Genomic DNA, 17,555 nt, shown 5'->3' with positions numbered 1-17,555 from the left:
ATATGGCACTGTTCTGTTCTATGCTTTATAGGCAACAAAGATTTGGCACAGTTCTGCTCTCCTAGAGTTGGTGCACTTCAGGTAGCCTAGCGCCAATGCAGGCCCCCTTGTGTCACAAAGCAAGGCTGCCTGCATTGTGGTTAATATAGCTGTTGTGCCGGAAGTGATACTTTCCTGCACAAAGACTATTCGTAGATGCCTTTTCCTCTTTGTTTATGTAGCTCAAGTCAGCTATAATGTCACTCAGAAACCTGATGTGAAAACCCTCTCTGCTACTCACATTTTAGGCATATATATTTTTATGTTCTATATGGCCTCCCCAAATCATTTGTCCCTACTTACAAGATAACCATAGGAGCAAGGACTAATAGGTGAGGTGTGATACATAACATGGCCTGCCCTTCTAATGTTAAGAGAAGTCTGGCCTCCAGCCACCTACCCCCATCACCCACTATGCCATCCTACACCTTCCCTGCTCAGAGCCAGACTCCCTGCTTTGGCAAACAAGTTTCTTACCTTTGGTAACTTCTTAGCTAATTTAAACTATTATCTAGCTGCAGATTATTCACCCTAGAATTATACCCAGGCATCAGACTAGATCCGGAAACATTTCTTGAGCAGTACCCCTGCGTGTCGGTGGGTGGCAAAGTTTGGCTCTGCATGGCGTTGTTGGCATCGTTCATACCAGAAGTGACGTACGCGGTGCCTAAATAGGTGCCACCCCAGAACGCTGTCAGTTTCTTTTTGTGACTTTCCACACCAGAAGCATAGAGCCATGAAATGCACTGACTACTAGTGTGGAAAACTAGGACCCTGACAGGGGAAAGTGCTGTCCCTAAAAATCGTTTCACAGAGCAGGAACGTTGGATTGGGTTGGTCAGTAAGGAATCTGCAGCTAGGATGCCTGGCTGTCAAGATAATGTTACCGACTTTGAGAGGAAGGTTAAAAGGTGTCCACACAAGAAGGCGTAACATTGACATGTTCTGGTTGAGAACCCTCCTCTGCTGCTCTGACAGAAGATCCTCCCGAAGGGGCATCCTGATTGGAGGACCGATGGCCATACTCAACAGCTCAGGATACCAGACTCTCCATGCCCAGTGCGGAGCCACAAGCATGACTTATGCACAATCAATCCTGATCTTCTTGTGAACTCTGGGCAGGGGTGGTATGGGTGGAAAGGCGTATAGGAGACCTGAGCTCCACTTGATACAAAAAGCGTTGCAGAGTGAGAGCCACCTTGGAAGCTTCAGTGCGCAGACCTGCTCATATTGCATGTTCTCAGCGGTGGCAAACAAATCTAACTAAGGCTCTCCCCACTGCTGAAAGAGACCTTGCACCACCTCCGGCAGGGGATGCCATTCATGGTCAGCTAGGCATCATCGGCTGAGTTAATCCACTGTGGTATTCAGTGAGTCCTCCAAGTGTTGAACCACCAGGAAAATTCCCTGACATTTCAGCCCTTACCAGAGATGCAGGGCCTCCTGACAAAGGGTCCACAACCCTGCCCTGTTTGTTGCAGTACCACAGTGCAGTAGTGTTGTCTATGAACACCTGCACTCACTTTCCCTTGATGGAGGGTAGAAAAGCTTTCAATGTCAGCCGAATCGCCCGGAGCTACAACAGGTTGATGTGGAGTCCGGATTCTGCCAGAGACCAGAGGCCTCTGATCTCGCACTCTCCCAGATGGCCGCCCCATCCCAGGAGTGACGCATCTGTCACTACTGTCTGACTTGACTGCGGGAGAAGGAAGAGTGGGTCTACCGCTGACCCAATCGTGGTTCGTTAACCACCATTGCAGAGCTCTTGCAGTTCCCTCCGATATCTCAACCATGTAAGAGAGATTCCCCTGATGCTGCATTTATGGATTCGGGTCTTCTTTGCAAACCCTGTATATGTCACTGGAAATGCGTCACCAGCAGGATGCAGGAGGCCATGAGGAGCAGAAGCCTCATAGTCAGTCTCAACAAAATCCAGGATAGATGCTGAAACATTGGTACCATAGCCTGAAATACCTGGACTCACCATTCAGGAGGATAGGCTCAAAACTGCAACGTATCAAGAACAGCTCCAATTAAAGGGAGCATCTGAAAGAGAGTTAGATGTGACTTTGACATGTTGATAGTTAACCCCAGCGAATGCAGGAGGTTCACTGTAGTGCAGAGGTAGGAGGCAACAGACTGGGGTGAGCCCACCTTCAACAGCCAGTCGTCGTGATAGGTCTCCACAGATGAGCTGCAACCATGGGCGCTGGTAAGGCCAAAGGGCAGGACAGCGAATTAAAAGCCCTTGTGGCCCACCTTGAACCACAAGTAACATCTGTGCGCAGGCAGGGCGGGGCTGTAAAAATATGTGTCCTGCAAAACCAATGCTACCATTCAGTCTCCCTGGTCCAGGGCAGACAGAACTTGAGCATCTTGCATTTCTCCTTCTAGGGGAAGAAATTAAGGCAGTGCAGGCTGAGGATAGTAGGAAGGCTTTGCGTCCTTTTTGGGCACCAGAAAGTAACTGGAATAGCAACCATGACCCACTTCTGGTATCAGTACTCTCACTACTGCTCCATTGGCCAAGAAAGCCGTCACTTGTTAGTGGAGAAGAGATAAGTAGTCCTCAGTCAGCCTGCCGTAAGTGGGTGGCATGGATGGAGGGGTAGTCTCGAAGGGGAGGGAGTAGCCACTTTGAACAATCTGCAAAACCTACTGGTCCAATGTATACTACCCCCGCTGGGTGTCCATGTTGGTAAGAGGGCAGACTATAACGGCTTGGAGGCTGCGGCTGCCAGGGAAGTGGTAGACCACTGGCTGCCCAACCCATAAGGTGTGTGAGTACCCTCCTTGGCCACAAAGGGACGGGATGCTTAGACGCCACGCTGGCTGGGCAGGTAATGACATGGTCGGAAGCCCCTTCTGTGGCCACAAAAGGAGCGCAATGCAGATTGGGGTGGCAAGGAGCCATGAAAAGGCCCAAGGACCTGCCCCTAGTCCTGCTGTTCTTAAAGTGCTCCAGTCCAGAATCTGCCTTGTCTCCCATAAGATAGGAGCAATCAAGGGGCATGTCCATAGGTGATGATTAAAAATCCCCAGAAAAGTCAGTAGTCCTCAACCAGGCATGGCCCAACACGTCCATTGTAGATGAAACCGCTCTGCCCAGTAAGTCTGTGGTGTTCATTCCACGTCGAATGGTGAACTTCACTGCAACCCTCCCATCAGCAACAGCCTTGGAGAGCACAGCTCAGGCCTTCTATAGAATCTTTGATAACACCTGCACAACTGTATCCCACAGAGCGTTATAATAGCGGCCCAAAAAGCATTCATTGTTCATAGACCACAATGCCTGGCTGGTGGAAGAAAACATTTTGTTGCCTAAGTTGTCCAGTCTTTTGGATTCCTCATCCAACAGTATGGTTGGGAAAGCGCCAGTATTTATGTGGAAAGTAGATGCTTATACCACCAGGTTCTCCAGGGTAGGGTGTTCAGTGAGGAATTTGGGGCCCCCTGGAGTAGGGGTGGTGGCCAATTGTCCGGTTCACAGGAGCCCCCGTGCTAGGCTTGGGCCAATTCCCAAGCAGGACATCAGAAAGTGCTTCATTGAATGAGAGATGCGGATCTAAAGGGGTGCGCTCTTGATTGAAGCACTTCTGTCAAGACATTAGTCTTAACTGCCTCTAAGGGCAACCTAAGGTCCAGGACCTCAGCTGCTCTCCACACCACCATTGCAAAGGAAGCTACCTCCTCCGAAGCCACATTGGAGCAAGAGAGCATGCCAGTATCTCGAGAGGTATTTACCAAATCCTCACACTAGTTCAAGTTGGTATCAAAAGACTGGTATTCTTCAAGGTCCAGTGACCGCTCCTAGTCCTTCCCATATTCTAGCCCAGAAGTTAAGGGCTCAGGCTCTGGCCTGGAAGGCATGCTCTAGTCGGCGGTGAAGGCCGTGTCGGGCGACGTCCCCCAGTTCCGTGTCAGAGTCAGGAATGTAAATGGGGAATGCGTCACCATAGGGCACCATAGGGCAGAGAGTAGGTGTGGCTTCAGCATGTTGATAGTAGGGGTGGGTGGACATCTCCGTTCCGCCCATGGAATGTGTGGAGATTTGCCCCTTCCGCCTTTCGCAATGAAGGCGGAGAAACGAGACAAATCTCTGCCCACTCGGGGGCGTAACGGAAGTTGGCCGCCCGCCTCCCGCCCGCAGTATTAAATGAGATTAAAAAGCTCCTGGCGAGGAATGCGCATGCGCAGGCTCCCACGCATGCGCAGTTCCAAGAAGAAGGCTAGATGGACAAGGATGACCCCGCGATAAGGTAAGTTTTATTTAAATCTTATTTTCGGCTTTTTAATCTCATTTAATATTGCAGGCGGGCGGCGCGTAACGGAAATATGCGGAGAGGCACGGAGATTGGTTCAATCTCTGTGCCTCTCCGCGTAAGTCCCTTCCACCACCCCTAGTTGACAGTAAACGCCAGGAGATCCATCTGTGGATCCCTGGTGCTCTACTGGTGCCAGAGCCGCAAGTGTGGATCTAGTAGGGGGCCCTCCTGAACCTGCGTTATCTGAAGGACCGCCAAAGGGAACGGGCCTCCCAAAACATGAGGTGCATAGCCTCATAAAACTCTCTCAATTGGGCGGGGTCACTCCGGCTCCCAGAAACTCAGGGAGGTGGGGAGCTGGTCCAGGTGCTGACTCAACCATGGAGACAGGCCTTTAGTTAAGCTTCCTCGTCTTACCGACCAACAAACGAGGTGAAGTTGAAGCACAATTTCACTTCTTCTTCTTCTTGTGGTAAGACTTATCAGAATCGCCCGATGACTTTGAGTGTGATTAGCTTCTCGGACTCCACAACTGTTCCTGGGATATTCGTCTTGACCGTGCTCTAGATAGTCACGGCATCGCACATTGAACCGCCAGAAGCTTTAGGATTACTCCCTCAAGGCCTTCTAGTGCATAGTGCCTCAATCGGAGCAAGCCTTCTGGTCCTAGTTGCGCTCGTGGCACCAAAGGCATACAAGGTGCGGGTCCTTCATGGATATAGAGTGGTGACAGGCACTGCAGGGCTTTAAGCCAGCCTTCTTGGATGACATGCCACACACACCATAAGGAAAAAACCTCAAAACACTTCAACAAAACGCTTAAAAAATGTGAAAATTTGACTAAAGAGTCGCTCTTCCCGTATCTGCGCTATTGTTGCTGAAAGAAAAGAAATGACATCAGTGTGCTGGGGTGGCACCTATATAGGGTACTGTGCATGTCACTTCCGGCATGGATGATGCCATTGATGTCATGTGGAGACGAACAGCGCCACCTACCAGCACGCAGTGGTACTGCTCAAGTAAGAATTTTTGGATCTAGTCTGATGGCTGGAGATAAATCAGATACTGAAAGCAGAAAGCCAGCACTGCACTGACAGTGGATTTGTAAAAATACTTTTCTGTGCATGTTTCGTGCTGTCAGTGCAGGTTTGCAGAGATCCATACTGACGGGGAAGGCCGATGGCACAACCACAGTTCTGCCTGAAGCTCCCCCTCCCTGTGGTCTGGACACCCGAGAGAGGCAGAAGACAGGGGAGACACCAAATGCCATTCTTACGCTGTACTTGGGGCTTGGGAGAACCGGACCAGACGGCAGACCAAAGGGAAGGAAGCGCTTCTCATTACGATGTCACAGCAGTAGTAACCACTGAAGTAACTAACCACATTTGAAACTAGTTGTTGACAATAGGGGCTTTCTATGATAGCCATACATAGCATTGTTACTACAAAGCATGTAAGCAATGTATAGGTAAGATATTATTCATAAGTACTTACCATATTTTAGTGTACTAAATTGATTACTGGTACCATTGGTCTCCCCACCCTTCGTTCTTGCTGTGATATAAACATTATACAATGTGTTTGATTGTAAATCCTTTATTGTGTATTCCAAGATTTCAGGACTCACAGTTTTAGCTGGAAAAATAAAATAATGTAACACTGATTATTTTTCTTTAACATTGACACTATTATCAGACTAAATGCTCAAGCAAGTTAGCATGTTTCATAGCAACACATTATAATTTTCACTAATTAAAGGCCATGAAAAACAAGATGACGGCTGAGTATCTGCTTCCACATACTTCCTAAATCCTTTAAAAAATGTTAATCTCTTGTGAACATGCATTGTCTCTTCTAGTGCTACCACTCAGCTCTGCTCCTCTTTATTAGGACCTTGTTTTGATGCAAACCATGCCCTATTGCAGAGCTAGCAAATTGAATGGAACCACAGCGTTGTTGTCAAGACTGAAGTGCAAGGTGGCCAGACCCGAAAGATCCTCCAAGGGACAGATCCTGTGATCCTGACTTTGATGTGCTTCCTTGCAAGATAGTTGGGAGCTTGGCTAGCTTGGAAGGCAAGAGAAGAAGTGCAAGCATGTGGATGCGCCCAGATATCCAGATTGTGCATAATTCACTTGGGGAGTGAGATGACCGGGGCAGAGGGTGCTCCTGAGATGAGACTGGACTGTGGCAGCTGCTACCATAGTGAGCCATGTGTGAGAAATACTAGGAAGTGAAAAGCAGCCATCTTCAGTGCTTCGGTGTGTTAATGCGTCACTGAAGTCGCAGACAAGAGGTTGAAATAAAAGATAATATTACCTTCTTATACTTGAGTGAACAAAGAGTATTACTAAGTCATTAAAAAAACCTACCTGCAAACTCAGACTTGCGCTTGTAGAAATACCTACCTTGCTGGCTACAAGTGAACAATGAGTGCACCTGTCAACAAGACCACTTGGCTGAACACAATTACAAGCAACACTGAAACTTCCTGGATCCATGACAATCTGTACACTTATGAGGAATTTCTACTGGGGCGAGAACATTGGTATGATCTATATTCATAAGAAAGTGGCAGCTACATCCTCAACACCATGGCACGACTTGATCCTATGTCAATGGGTCAATGTTTGCAACTATGTGTTAGACCTGGCACCTTGGCGTGAGTCTCCCTTCCACTTTTTGCTGATGTGCCTCAGATGTTTTTGCTGGTGTTCGATGCTCAGGGCACTGCGCCACAGCCAATCCGTGCCGCAGTGCAAGTGCTCCCAATGTAAAGTGTATGTACAATTGATTTCCACGATTGGATTATTTGGTTTACCCTCAGTCCCCAGTAAAGTGCACGAGGCGTGCCGGGGCTTGTAGATACAAATGCCGCTAGTGGGCCTGCAGCGCTGGTTGCGCCACCCACAGAAGCAGCCTTGTAAGATATGTCTCGGGTCCGCCATTGCTGACCCCGCGTACAGTCCCACACTGTCACGCTGACTGTGCAAGTGCCCACACTTGCCAGTCCCAGAACCTTCCCTCACCTTCATATCAGTCACCCCTATGGGAGGCCTACGGGCAGGGTGCATTGTAAGCGTAAGGTAGGACAGGCCTAGAGTGTGGCATGTCCTAGTAGTGAATTACCGCCTCTCTTGTTCTTCACTATTGAAGGGCTACCGGTTCTCTTAGGCCAGATGAGCTGTCAGAGCTATTACACGCTATAGTCCCAGCAGGCTCAGAGAACACGGTAGCAGGTCGAGTTTAGTATGCCTGAACTCAGAATAATAAAATACTTCCTTTAGTAAGGTTTATTTTAATATCCTGTGTTTGCAAATGCTACTTTTAGAAAGTTAGCCTTTGCTCGGCTAACTGTTCAGCCCGCCTCTGCCATGATGTGTATCTGCTGTCTGAGTTTGTGTGAGTGACAGGGCTGGGAGATTCCCGGGGGATAGTCGGGTGCTCAGGAGGGTGAATGAGATGCTTACACCAGGATAGGTGGGCGGAGTAGTCCTTGACTCTGAATAGGGTTGTGCTCCACCACCACAATGCTGGCTCCACCTCCTGCGGAGCGTCAGATGTCTCTGCCCTGCACCCTGAAAGAAGATGGCAGCGTCCTGTCAACAAAGTACTCCAGAACCGGGTTGAACCAGGCTCAGGCCCCCTGGCCTGCAAAGACAAAAGAAATGCAGTATAAATATAGGAGCTCCGCTCCTTTCAAATCAGATCCAGTTTTGACCACGATGAACCTCTGCCTGACTAGAAGGACCAAGAGAAGCTGAAGGACGGAAACCAGTCTGTATCCTGTAAGACTGGCCTGCAGTGGTGCCTTGCTGAGAACGGAAAGGAAAGGACCAGATAGGGCTTTGTAGACTTGTGCCTGAAACGATCTCCAAGGGCTTGATCGAGAGCTTGCCCCCTGAACGGAACCCCAGGACCATTGGGTTCAATCTGCTTGTGCCCGTTTGCTGTTGGGCCTCAGTTCTTTTTCCCTCACCAGAGTTGTGACTCGGGTGCCTTCGCCCTCTCCCAGGTCGTGACAGCTCGGAGCTTGGTCGCCCCGCCGTAGAGAGTCCCGCTCATTCCTGAGCCGCTCTCCGCTTCAGTGCCGGGCCGCCTGCTCTCCTGTCACCTCGCCGATTACGGAGCGAGCTTCGCACCTTTCACCTTCTCCAGCCGGAATCTGCACGGAGAGCATCTCATAGCCTCGGACGGTCCGTACGTCATAACGTACCCGATTGTCTCGCTCTGCGCTCCTGCATACCAAGGCTCGTGCTGCACCTCCAGAAAGGCCTCCCCGTACCGTGGTACCGGAAGCCTGGTGCTGCACCTGTCTGCCCGAGAACTCGACGCCCCTCACAGATCCACAAGTCAGACCCGGTGTGCCAAGAAGTAGTACGCCCCGCAGGCCAGAACGGCGCCTCGCCCTGTGAGCTGCACCGATCCCGGATCGCCGCAACCCTCGACAGTCTAGCTCCTTCACCTCGCTCCTCAAGGGGGATTGAGCCGGAGAGATCCTCTGGAGAACCGTTGGCCTCGTTCGGGGTCCACCCTCACAAGTAGCCGCGCGTGTAACGCCTTGGACTTCTACCCACAAGGTACACTTGAACTCCGTCCCGAGTTCATATCGGATCCAGGGTCCGCAACGTTCTTATTTCCCTGTCATCGTACCTTGCTAACCAACGAACATTGAAAGACTAAGTTTGCCTATTGTAATCTGGTAACCTCGATTTACTAAACGTTATTCTGGTCTTGTGATAATCCTGCTTGAATCTATCTTGTATATAAAGTATACGTATTTTTGATACAACCATACGACTGGTGTCCATTTGTGGTGGGTCAGTGGGTTTACTGTGTGTGATCATGAATGCTTAACTTACTATCGCCCTGAGGATTAGCCTTGTCTGCTCGCACAACACTACCTAGAGGGTGAGCAGGGGTTATTCAAAGGAGTAGTTCCCTTGCCCTGACGTGGAGCTGAGGGTACTTGCTTGTCACAAGTGCATACCTGTGCCAACCAGAGACCTCCGGTTCTAACATTGGTACCAGCGGTGAGGATTTAGGATTTGCATTCATGATTCATAGACTGTGAATTACTGATCACCACGTAGTGAGAGCAGACCAATAACGCAACCAGATTACATTCTTGCCGAGAGATCTCCAATCTCCTAAACCATGCCTGGTTCACTTCCCTCAAGAGCACTCTCTGTCATCTCTGGAATCGACGATGTTGACTGGGACGGGCTGGAAAAGTGCAAAGCCGAGCACTTGAGAGTCCTGTGCGAAAAGTTCAGAGTTTCGCAAGCAAACTGCAGAACCCGAGCCCAGCGCATCACGGCACTGAGAGCCTGGAAAGAGTCCAGAGAGCCCAAAAAACAGGTGGTAGTGGATCCACCCCATAGCCTCATCGTAGGCCTGGGAGGCCCGTCGGCCGAAGAGCTGGCAGACAGGGCCGCAACCAGAGCGCATGAAGAGGAGATAGCCAGATTGAAAGGTCAGATGGCCATGGAGGAAAAAAGGCTCCAGCTGGAGCACGAGATACGCCTAAAAGAATTGGAGTTGAAAGCAAAGAGCTTGGACGCAGCTCCTGGTGGCAGCACAACGCCAGCCCAGGTAGAGTCAAGGGTCTACGTACCGAAGGATGTGGTGAAAGAGTATTTCAAAGGAGATGACATAGGGCAGCGGTTGCGAGCCTACGAGGTAGCCATGTCTTCCCACCGGGTCCCTGAGAAGGATTGGGGAGCGGGGTTGTAGGGACGGTTCCTGACCGAGGGGCGGGATACACTGCTAGATCTTCCTCCTGAAGAGTCAGTCTCCTACCCACACATGAAAGATGCCCTGATGAATCGGTTTGGGTTAACGTCTGAAATGTACCGGCAACGGTTTAGAAAATGTGTGAAGATTCAAGGTGGTACGTTTGTGGAGTATGTGACCTTTTTCTGCAGAGCGCTGGATGGTTGGGTGAAGGGCAGTAAGGTAAATGATTTTCAAGGGCTGTTTGATTTAATCGCATGGGAGCACTTGTCGGATAATTGTTTTCCTGAGTTACGCCAGCACCTGATCGATAGCAAGCTGTCCAACCCGAGGAAGCTTGTTGAGGAAGCGGACCGCTGGGTTAGCACCAGGGTCCACAAAGGTCCAGTGGGAGACTCAGCCAAAGGTGGGCAGGGTCCCCAGCAGAAGAGTGGGGGGGACAAGGGAAAACAGAAAGGGTTCCACAAAGGCCCCCAAAGTAATCCCCAAGGGAACCAAGGGAAAGGTTCTCAGCCTCCTCCACCCCCGAAATCAACCGGGGCCCGACAGGTAAACCTGTTCCAAAGGGGCCCATCACCTGCTTTAGGTGTGGCGAACTGGGTCATGTTGCCTCTGACCCTAAGTGTCGCATGTTTGCAAAACCTGCACCCACTGGTGCTCCACCCCGGCAACTAGCTAATGTTAACTTTGGAGAGGAAGTAGCACTCCCAATGGGTGGGGATCCCGTCCAGATGTCCCTAGTCTCGCTAGGAGACAGCAAGATGGTCCCAGAGAACTACCTACCCAGTAACACTAAGAAATATGGGCAGGTAGTGACCATCAATGGTAAGAAAGCGGAGGCTCTTCGAGATACAGGAGCCAGCGTGACTGCAATGTAAAGTGTATGTACAATTGATTTCCACGATTGGATTATTTGGTTTACCCTCAGTCCCCAGTAAAGTGCACGAGGCGTGCCGGGGCTTGTAGATACAAATGCCGCTAGTGGGCCTGCAGCGCTGGTTGCGCCACCCACAGAAGCAGCCTTGTAAGATATGTCTCGGTCCGCCATTGCTGACCCCGCGTACAGTCCCACACTGTCACGCTGACTGTGCAAGTGCCCACACTTGCCAGTCCCAGAACCTTCCCTCACCTTCATATCAGTCACCCCTATGGGAGGCCTACGGGCAGGGTGCATTGTAAGCGTAAGGTAGGACAGGCCTAGAGTGTGGCATGTCCTAGTAGTGAATTACCGCCTCTCTTGTTCTTCACTATTGAAGGGCTACCGGTTCTCTTAGGCCAGATGAGCTGTCGGAGCTATTACACGCTATAGTCCCAGCAGGCTCAGAGAACACGGTAGCAGGTCGAGTTTAGTATGCCTGAACTCAGAATAATAAAATACTTCCTTTAGTAAGGTTTATTTTAATATCCTGTGTTTGCAAATGCTACTTTTAGAAAGTTAGCCTTTGCTCGCCTAACTGTTCAGCCCGCCTCTGCCATGATGTGTATCTGCTGTCTGAGTTTGTGTGAGTGACAGGGCTGGGAGATTCCCGGGGGATAGTCGGGTGCTCAGGAGGGTGAATGAGATGCTTACACCAGGATAGGTGGGCGGAGTAGTCCTTGACTCTGAATAGGGTTGTGCTCCACCACCACAATGCTGGCTCCACCTCCTGCGGAGCGTCAGATGTCTCTGCCCTGCACCCTGAAAGAAGATGGCAGCGTCCTGTCAACAAAGTACTCCAGAACCGGGTTGAACCAGGCTCAGGCCCCCTGGCCTGCAAAGACAAAAGAAATGCAGTATAAATACAGGAGCTCCGCTCCTTTCAAATCAGATCCAGTTTTGACCACGATGAACCTCTGCCTGACTAGAAGGACCAAGAGAAGCTGAAGGACGGAAACCAGTCTGTATCCTGTAAGACTGGCCTGCAGTGGTGCCTTGCTGAGAACGGAAAGGAAAGGACCAGATAGGGCTTTGTAGACTTGTGCCTGAAACGATCTCCAAGGGCTTGATCGAGAGCTTGCCCCCTGAACGGAACCCCAGGACCATTGGGTTCAATCTGCTTGTGCCCGTTTGCTGTTGGGCCTCAGTTCTTTTTCCCTCACCAGAGTTGTGACTCGGGTGCCTTCGCCCTCTCCCAGGTCGTGACAGCTCGGAGCTTGGTCGCCCCGCCGTAGAGAGTCCCGCTCATTCCTGAGCCGCTCTCCGCTTCAGTGCCGGGCCGCCTGCTCTCCTGTCACCTCGCCGATTACGGAGCGAGCTTCGCACCTTTCACCTTCTCCAGCCGGAATCTGCACGGAGAGCATCTCATAGCCTCGGACGGTCCGTACGTCGTAACGTACCCGATTGTCTCGCTCTGCGCTCCTGCATACCAAGGCTCGTGCTGCACCTCCAGAAAGGCCTCCCCGTACCGTGGTACCGGAAGCCTGGTGCTGCACCTGTCTGCCCGAGAACTCGACGCCCCTCACAGATCCACAAGTCAGACCCGGTGTGCCAAGAAGTAGTACGCCCCGCAGGCCAGAACGGCGCCTCGCCCTGTGAGCTGCACCGATCCCGGATCGCCGCAACCCTCGACAGTCTAGCTCCTTCACCTCGCTCCTCAAGGGGGATTGAGCCGGAGAGATCCTCTGGAGAACCGTTGGCCTCGTTCGGGGTCCACCCTCACAAGTAGCCGCGCGTGTAACGCCTTGGACTTCTACCCACAAGGTACACTTGAACTCCGTCCCGAGTTCATATCGGATCCAGGGTCCGCAACGTTCTTATTTCCCTGTCATCGTACCTTGCTAACCAACGAACATTGAAAGACTAAGTTTGCCTATTGTAATCTGGTAACCTCGATTTACTAAACGTTATTCTGGTCTTGTGATAATCCTGCTTGAATCTATCTTGTATATAAAGTATACGTATTTTTGATACAACCATACGACTGGTGTCCATTTGTGGTGGGTCAGTGGGTTTACTGTGTGTGATCATGAATGCTTAACTTACTATCGCCCTGAGGATTAGCCTTGTCTGCTCGCGCCACACTACCTAGAGGGTGAGCAGGGGTTATTCAAAGGAGTAGTTCCCTTGCCCTGACGTGGAGCTGAGGGTACTTGCTTGTCACAAGTGCATACCTGTGCCAACCAGAGACCTCCGGTTCTAACATTGGTACCAGCGGTGAGGATTTAGGATTTGCATTCATGATTCATAGACTGCGAATTACTGATCACCACGTAGTGAGAGCAGACCAATAACGCAACCAGATTACATTCTTGCCGAGAGATCTCCAATCTCCTAAACCATGCCTGGTTCACTTCCCTCAAGAGCACTCTCTGTCATCTCTGGAATCGACGATGTTGACTGGGACGGGCTGGAAAAGTGCAAAGCCGAGCACTTGAGAGTCCTGTGCGAAAAGTTCAGAGTTTCGCAAGCAAACTGCAGAACCCGAGCCCAGCGCATCACGGCACTGAGAGCCTGGAAAGAGTCCAGAGAGCCCAAAAAACAGGTGGTAGTGGATCCACCCCATAGCCTCATCGTAGGCCTGGGAGGCCCGTCGGCCGAAGAGCTGGCAGACAGGGCCGCAACCAGAGCGCATGAAGAGGAGATAGCCAGATTGAAAGGTCAGATGGCCATGGAGGAAAAAAGGCTCCAGCTGGAGCACGAGATACGCCTAAAAGAATTGGAGTTGAAAGCAAAGAGCTTGGACGCAGCTCCTGGTGGCAGCACAACGCCAGCCCAGGTAGAGTCAAGGGTCTACGTACCGAAGGATGTGGTGAAAGAGTATTTCAAAGGAGATGACATAGGGCAGCGGTTGCGAGCCTACGAGGTAGCCATGTCTTCCCACCGGGTCCCTGAGAAGGATTGGGGAGCGGGGTTGTAGGGACGGTTCCTGACCGAGGGGCGGGATACCCTGCTAGATCTTCCTCCTGAAGAGTCAGTCTCCTACCCACACATGAAAGATGCCCTGATGAATCGGTTTGGGTTAACGTCTGAAATGTACCGGCAACGGTTTAGAAAATGTGTGAAGATTCAAGGTGGTACGTATGTGGAGTATGTGACCTTTTTCTGCAGAGCGCTGGATGGTTGGGTGAAGGGCAGTAAGGTAAATGATTTTCAAGGGCTGTTTGATTTAATCGCATGGGAGCACTTGTCGGATAATTGTTTTCCTGAGTTACGCCAGCACCTGATCGATAGCAAGCTGTCCAACCCGAGGAAACTTGTTGAGGAAGCGGACCACTGGGTTAGCACCAGGGTCCACAAAGGTCCAGTGGGAGACTCAGCCAAAGGTGGGCAGGGTCCACAGCAGAAGAGTGGGGGGGACAAGGGAAAACAGAAAGGGTTCCACAAAGGCCCCCAAAGTAATCCCCAAGGGAACCAAGGGAAAGGTTCTCAGCCTCCTCCACCCCCGAAATCAACCGGGGCCCGACAGGTAAACCTGTTCCAAAGGGGCCCATCACCTGCTTTAGGTGTGGCGAACTGGGTCATGTTGCCTCTGACCCTAAGTGTCGCATGTTTGCAAAACCTGCACCCACTGGTGCTCCACCCCGGCAACTAGCTAATGTTAACTTTGGAGAGGAAGTAGCACTCCCAATGGGTGGGGATCCCGTCCAGATGACCCTAGTCTCGCTAGGAGACAGCAAGATGGTCCCAGAGAACTACCTACCCAGTAACACTAAGAAATATGGGCAGGTAGTGACCATCAATGGTAAGAAAGCGGAGGCTCTTCGAGATACAGGAGCCAGCGTGACTGCAGTGAGGCAGCACCTGGTGTCTCAAGAGCAGGTAGTACCGCACGCCTACTGCAAAGTTGTTAATGCTGACAATTCTGAGAGCCAGTGTCCGATGGCTCAGGTTCCCTTTGAGTGGGGGGGGTCTCAGGTACTCTTCAAGTTGTTGTGAGGACCTCCATGCCTGTAGATTGTCTGCTAGGGAACGATTTGGAGAACTCCCCTTGGGAAATGTGGAGAAAATGACCCAACTGCGGATGGTGGGTCTACCCGACTGGGCGTGCGTGACCACGAGGTCCATGGCAGCCAGTAGGGGTGTCGAAGAGGTCCTGGAGCCTGAGGGAGAGGCCCAGGAACCGGCCTTAGAGAGGAGGCACAGGGGGCGCGGACAGCCGGTCCCCGAAGTTCCCACGGCCCAGAAGGAGGCAGACCTCAAGGGGGATGCCCTGGAGCCTACCAGGGAACAGATCGCCGAACTGGGAGACTTGCCTGAGCTGACCCATTGGCAGCAAGAAGGGGGTCCATCCAGGGAGGAAATCTGTGAGGAGCAGAAAACGTGCCCTTCTCTCGCAGGTATGCGGCAGCAGGCTGCAGACCAGGCCAATGGCGTTCGGCCCGGAAAACACATAGGGGTAGATGTATCAAGAAATCGTTTTGCACTTCTCTAATAGCGATTGGTAAGGAATCGCTATTAGAGAAGTGCAAAATGGTATGTATGTAGGAATTCTCTATTTTTTAGCGATTCCTTAACATTCCTTAATTGCGATTAGCAAATTGCTAATCGCAATTAAGGAATAATTTTCCCATTCATTTCTATGGGCCAGGAGGCCCATAGGAATGAATGTGCAGTAATTCTCAAATTGCGAATTCGCATTTTGCTATTCGCAATTTGAGAATTATTTCAAGGGTGCAGGGGTGTCTTATGGACACCCTGCTGCACCCCTGAAACTTACATGTGTGTGCATATGGCACACATACATGCCCTATGGGCATGTATGTGTGCCACATGCCACCTTCAAAATAGTGTTATTTTGTTGTTTTAAAGGATTTCGCAAATTAACATGAACCTGAAGTTCATGTTAATTTGCGAGTCCTTAACCTAAATTCGCTAAAAAAAAAAGCTTCATACATGGCATTTAAGGAATCGCACATTTGCGATTCCTTAAATGCTGATGCAACCTTATTTTGCTAATCACACATACATCTCAAAAAATGCAAAATGTCCGTTTGCGATTCCTTAAGGCCGAAATTCGCAGAATTTCGGCCTTAAGGAATCGCAAAAGGCTTGATACATCTAGGCCTTGGTCTACTGGGAGAACGATCTCCTGTACTCAGAGCCTAAGGCTGCTGAACCTGGGTCAGCCCGTGTGCTGGTGGTACCCCAGAAGTTCAGGGCCTTCCTACTGGGTTTAGCTCACGGTGTGCCTTTAGCAGGACATCTGGGGATGGACAAGACCTATGACAGGCTTGTCACCCACTTTTACTGACCCTAGATGCACCGGAGCTCAGATGCTCACTGCAGAACTTGCCAGACTTGCCAGGCAAGTGGTAAGTGTGGAGGGAAGAACAAGGCTCCCCTCCAACAATTCCCCGTCGTCAGTACCCCATTCCAGCGAGTGGGAATTGACATTGTGGGGCCTCTGGACCACCTTGACAGCCATGGGCAACAGGTTTATCCTGGTCTTGGTGGACCATGCCACCCGGTACCCTGAAGCCATCCCTCTGAGGACAGTGACGGCCCCCGTGGTGGGACGAGCACTGATGGGAATTTTCTCTCGAGTAGGATTCCCTCTAGAGGTGGTGTCTGACAGGGGCACCAACTTCATATCGAAATATATGAAGTCCCTTTGGCAAGAGTGTGGTGTAACATACAAGTTCACCACCCCTTACCACCCCCAAGGAAACGGGTTGGTTGAGAGATTCAACCGAACCCTGAAAGGCATAATTATGTGCCTTTGAGGGTCCTACATGTTAACCGCCTTAAGCCCCACTTGGAGAGGTCCGCAGTGGGCATGCTGTTGGCAACCGATGACGGAATGGAGGAGGAGACCAAGGCTCTTCCGGACCTCTTGGTGGCCTCCGAGCGAGATGGGTCAGTGGATGGAGTTAACCTCTCACCCTCCCTGACCCCTGAGCAGCAGAGTGATTGCCGCCAGCTGCTGGGTCAATTCTCTGACTTGCTTTCCCTAGTTCCTGGTGTCACAGATTGGTACGTCCATGATGTGGACACGGGAGGCAGCTTACCAGTGAAGCATAAGGCTTACGGCATGACTGACAGGGTACGAGCTTCCATCAAGGAGGAAGTCTCAAAGATGTTTGCTCTTGGGGTGATTGAGTCTTCCAGCAGTCCTTGGGCCAGCCCAGTGGTCCTGGTCCCGAAGGCTGCGACGCCGGGAGCCACACCCGAACTCCGGTTCTGTGTGGACTATCGAGGACTCAATTCGGTCACGAAGACTGACGCGCACCCCAGCCCCCGAGCTGATGAGCTCATCGATCAGTTGGGAGCTGCTCGGTACCTCAGTACGTTTGACTTAACATCTGGGTACTGGCAGATTGCCTTAACCGAAGGGGCCAAAGAGAGCTCAGCGTTTTCAACCCCAGATGGGCAATACCAATTCCAGGTCATGCCCTTCGGGATGAAAAACGCCCCTGCCACCTTCCAGAGGTTGGTCAACCAGGTTTTGGCCGGACTGGACGCGTTCAGTGCCGCCTACCAGGACGACATCGCAGTGTTCAGCGGAACGTGGAAGGAACACTTGCGGCACCTTTGGGAAGTGTTGGTGGCTCTGCGCAAAGCAGGCCTCACGATCAAGGCAAGCAAGTGCCAGATCG

At 51.2% G+C, this 17,555-nt stretch overlaps 1 protein-coding gene across 1 annotated transcript in view; it reads right to left on the bottom strand.

Annotated features, from left to right (window-relative positions):
- The window catches only part of IL31RA (interleukin 31 receptor A), an 883,863-nt gene that overhangs the window by 72,638 nt on the left and 793,670 nt on the right, over positions 1-17,555 (bottom strand). The window contains exon 13 of the mRNA XM_086960638.1: positions 5,799-5,939. Coding sequence (XP_086816764.1) covers positions 5,799-5,939 — 141 coding nt within the window. The remainder of the gene's footprint in view (positions 1-5,798; positions 5,940-17,555) is intronic.

Source organism: Lissotriton vulgaris, chromosome 3_1, assembly GCF_964263255.1.
Source record: "Lissotriton vulgaris chromosome 3_1, aLisVul1.2, whole genome shotgun sequence".
Classification (NCBI taxonomy): Eukaryota; Metazoa; Chordata; class Amphibia; order Caudata; family Salamandridae; genus Lissotriton; species Lissotriton vulgaris.
The sequence above is the reverse complement of the archived record's forward strand: the minus strand, read 5'-3'. Positions and strand labels throughout refer to the sequence as shown.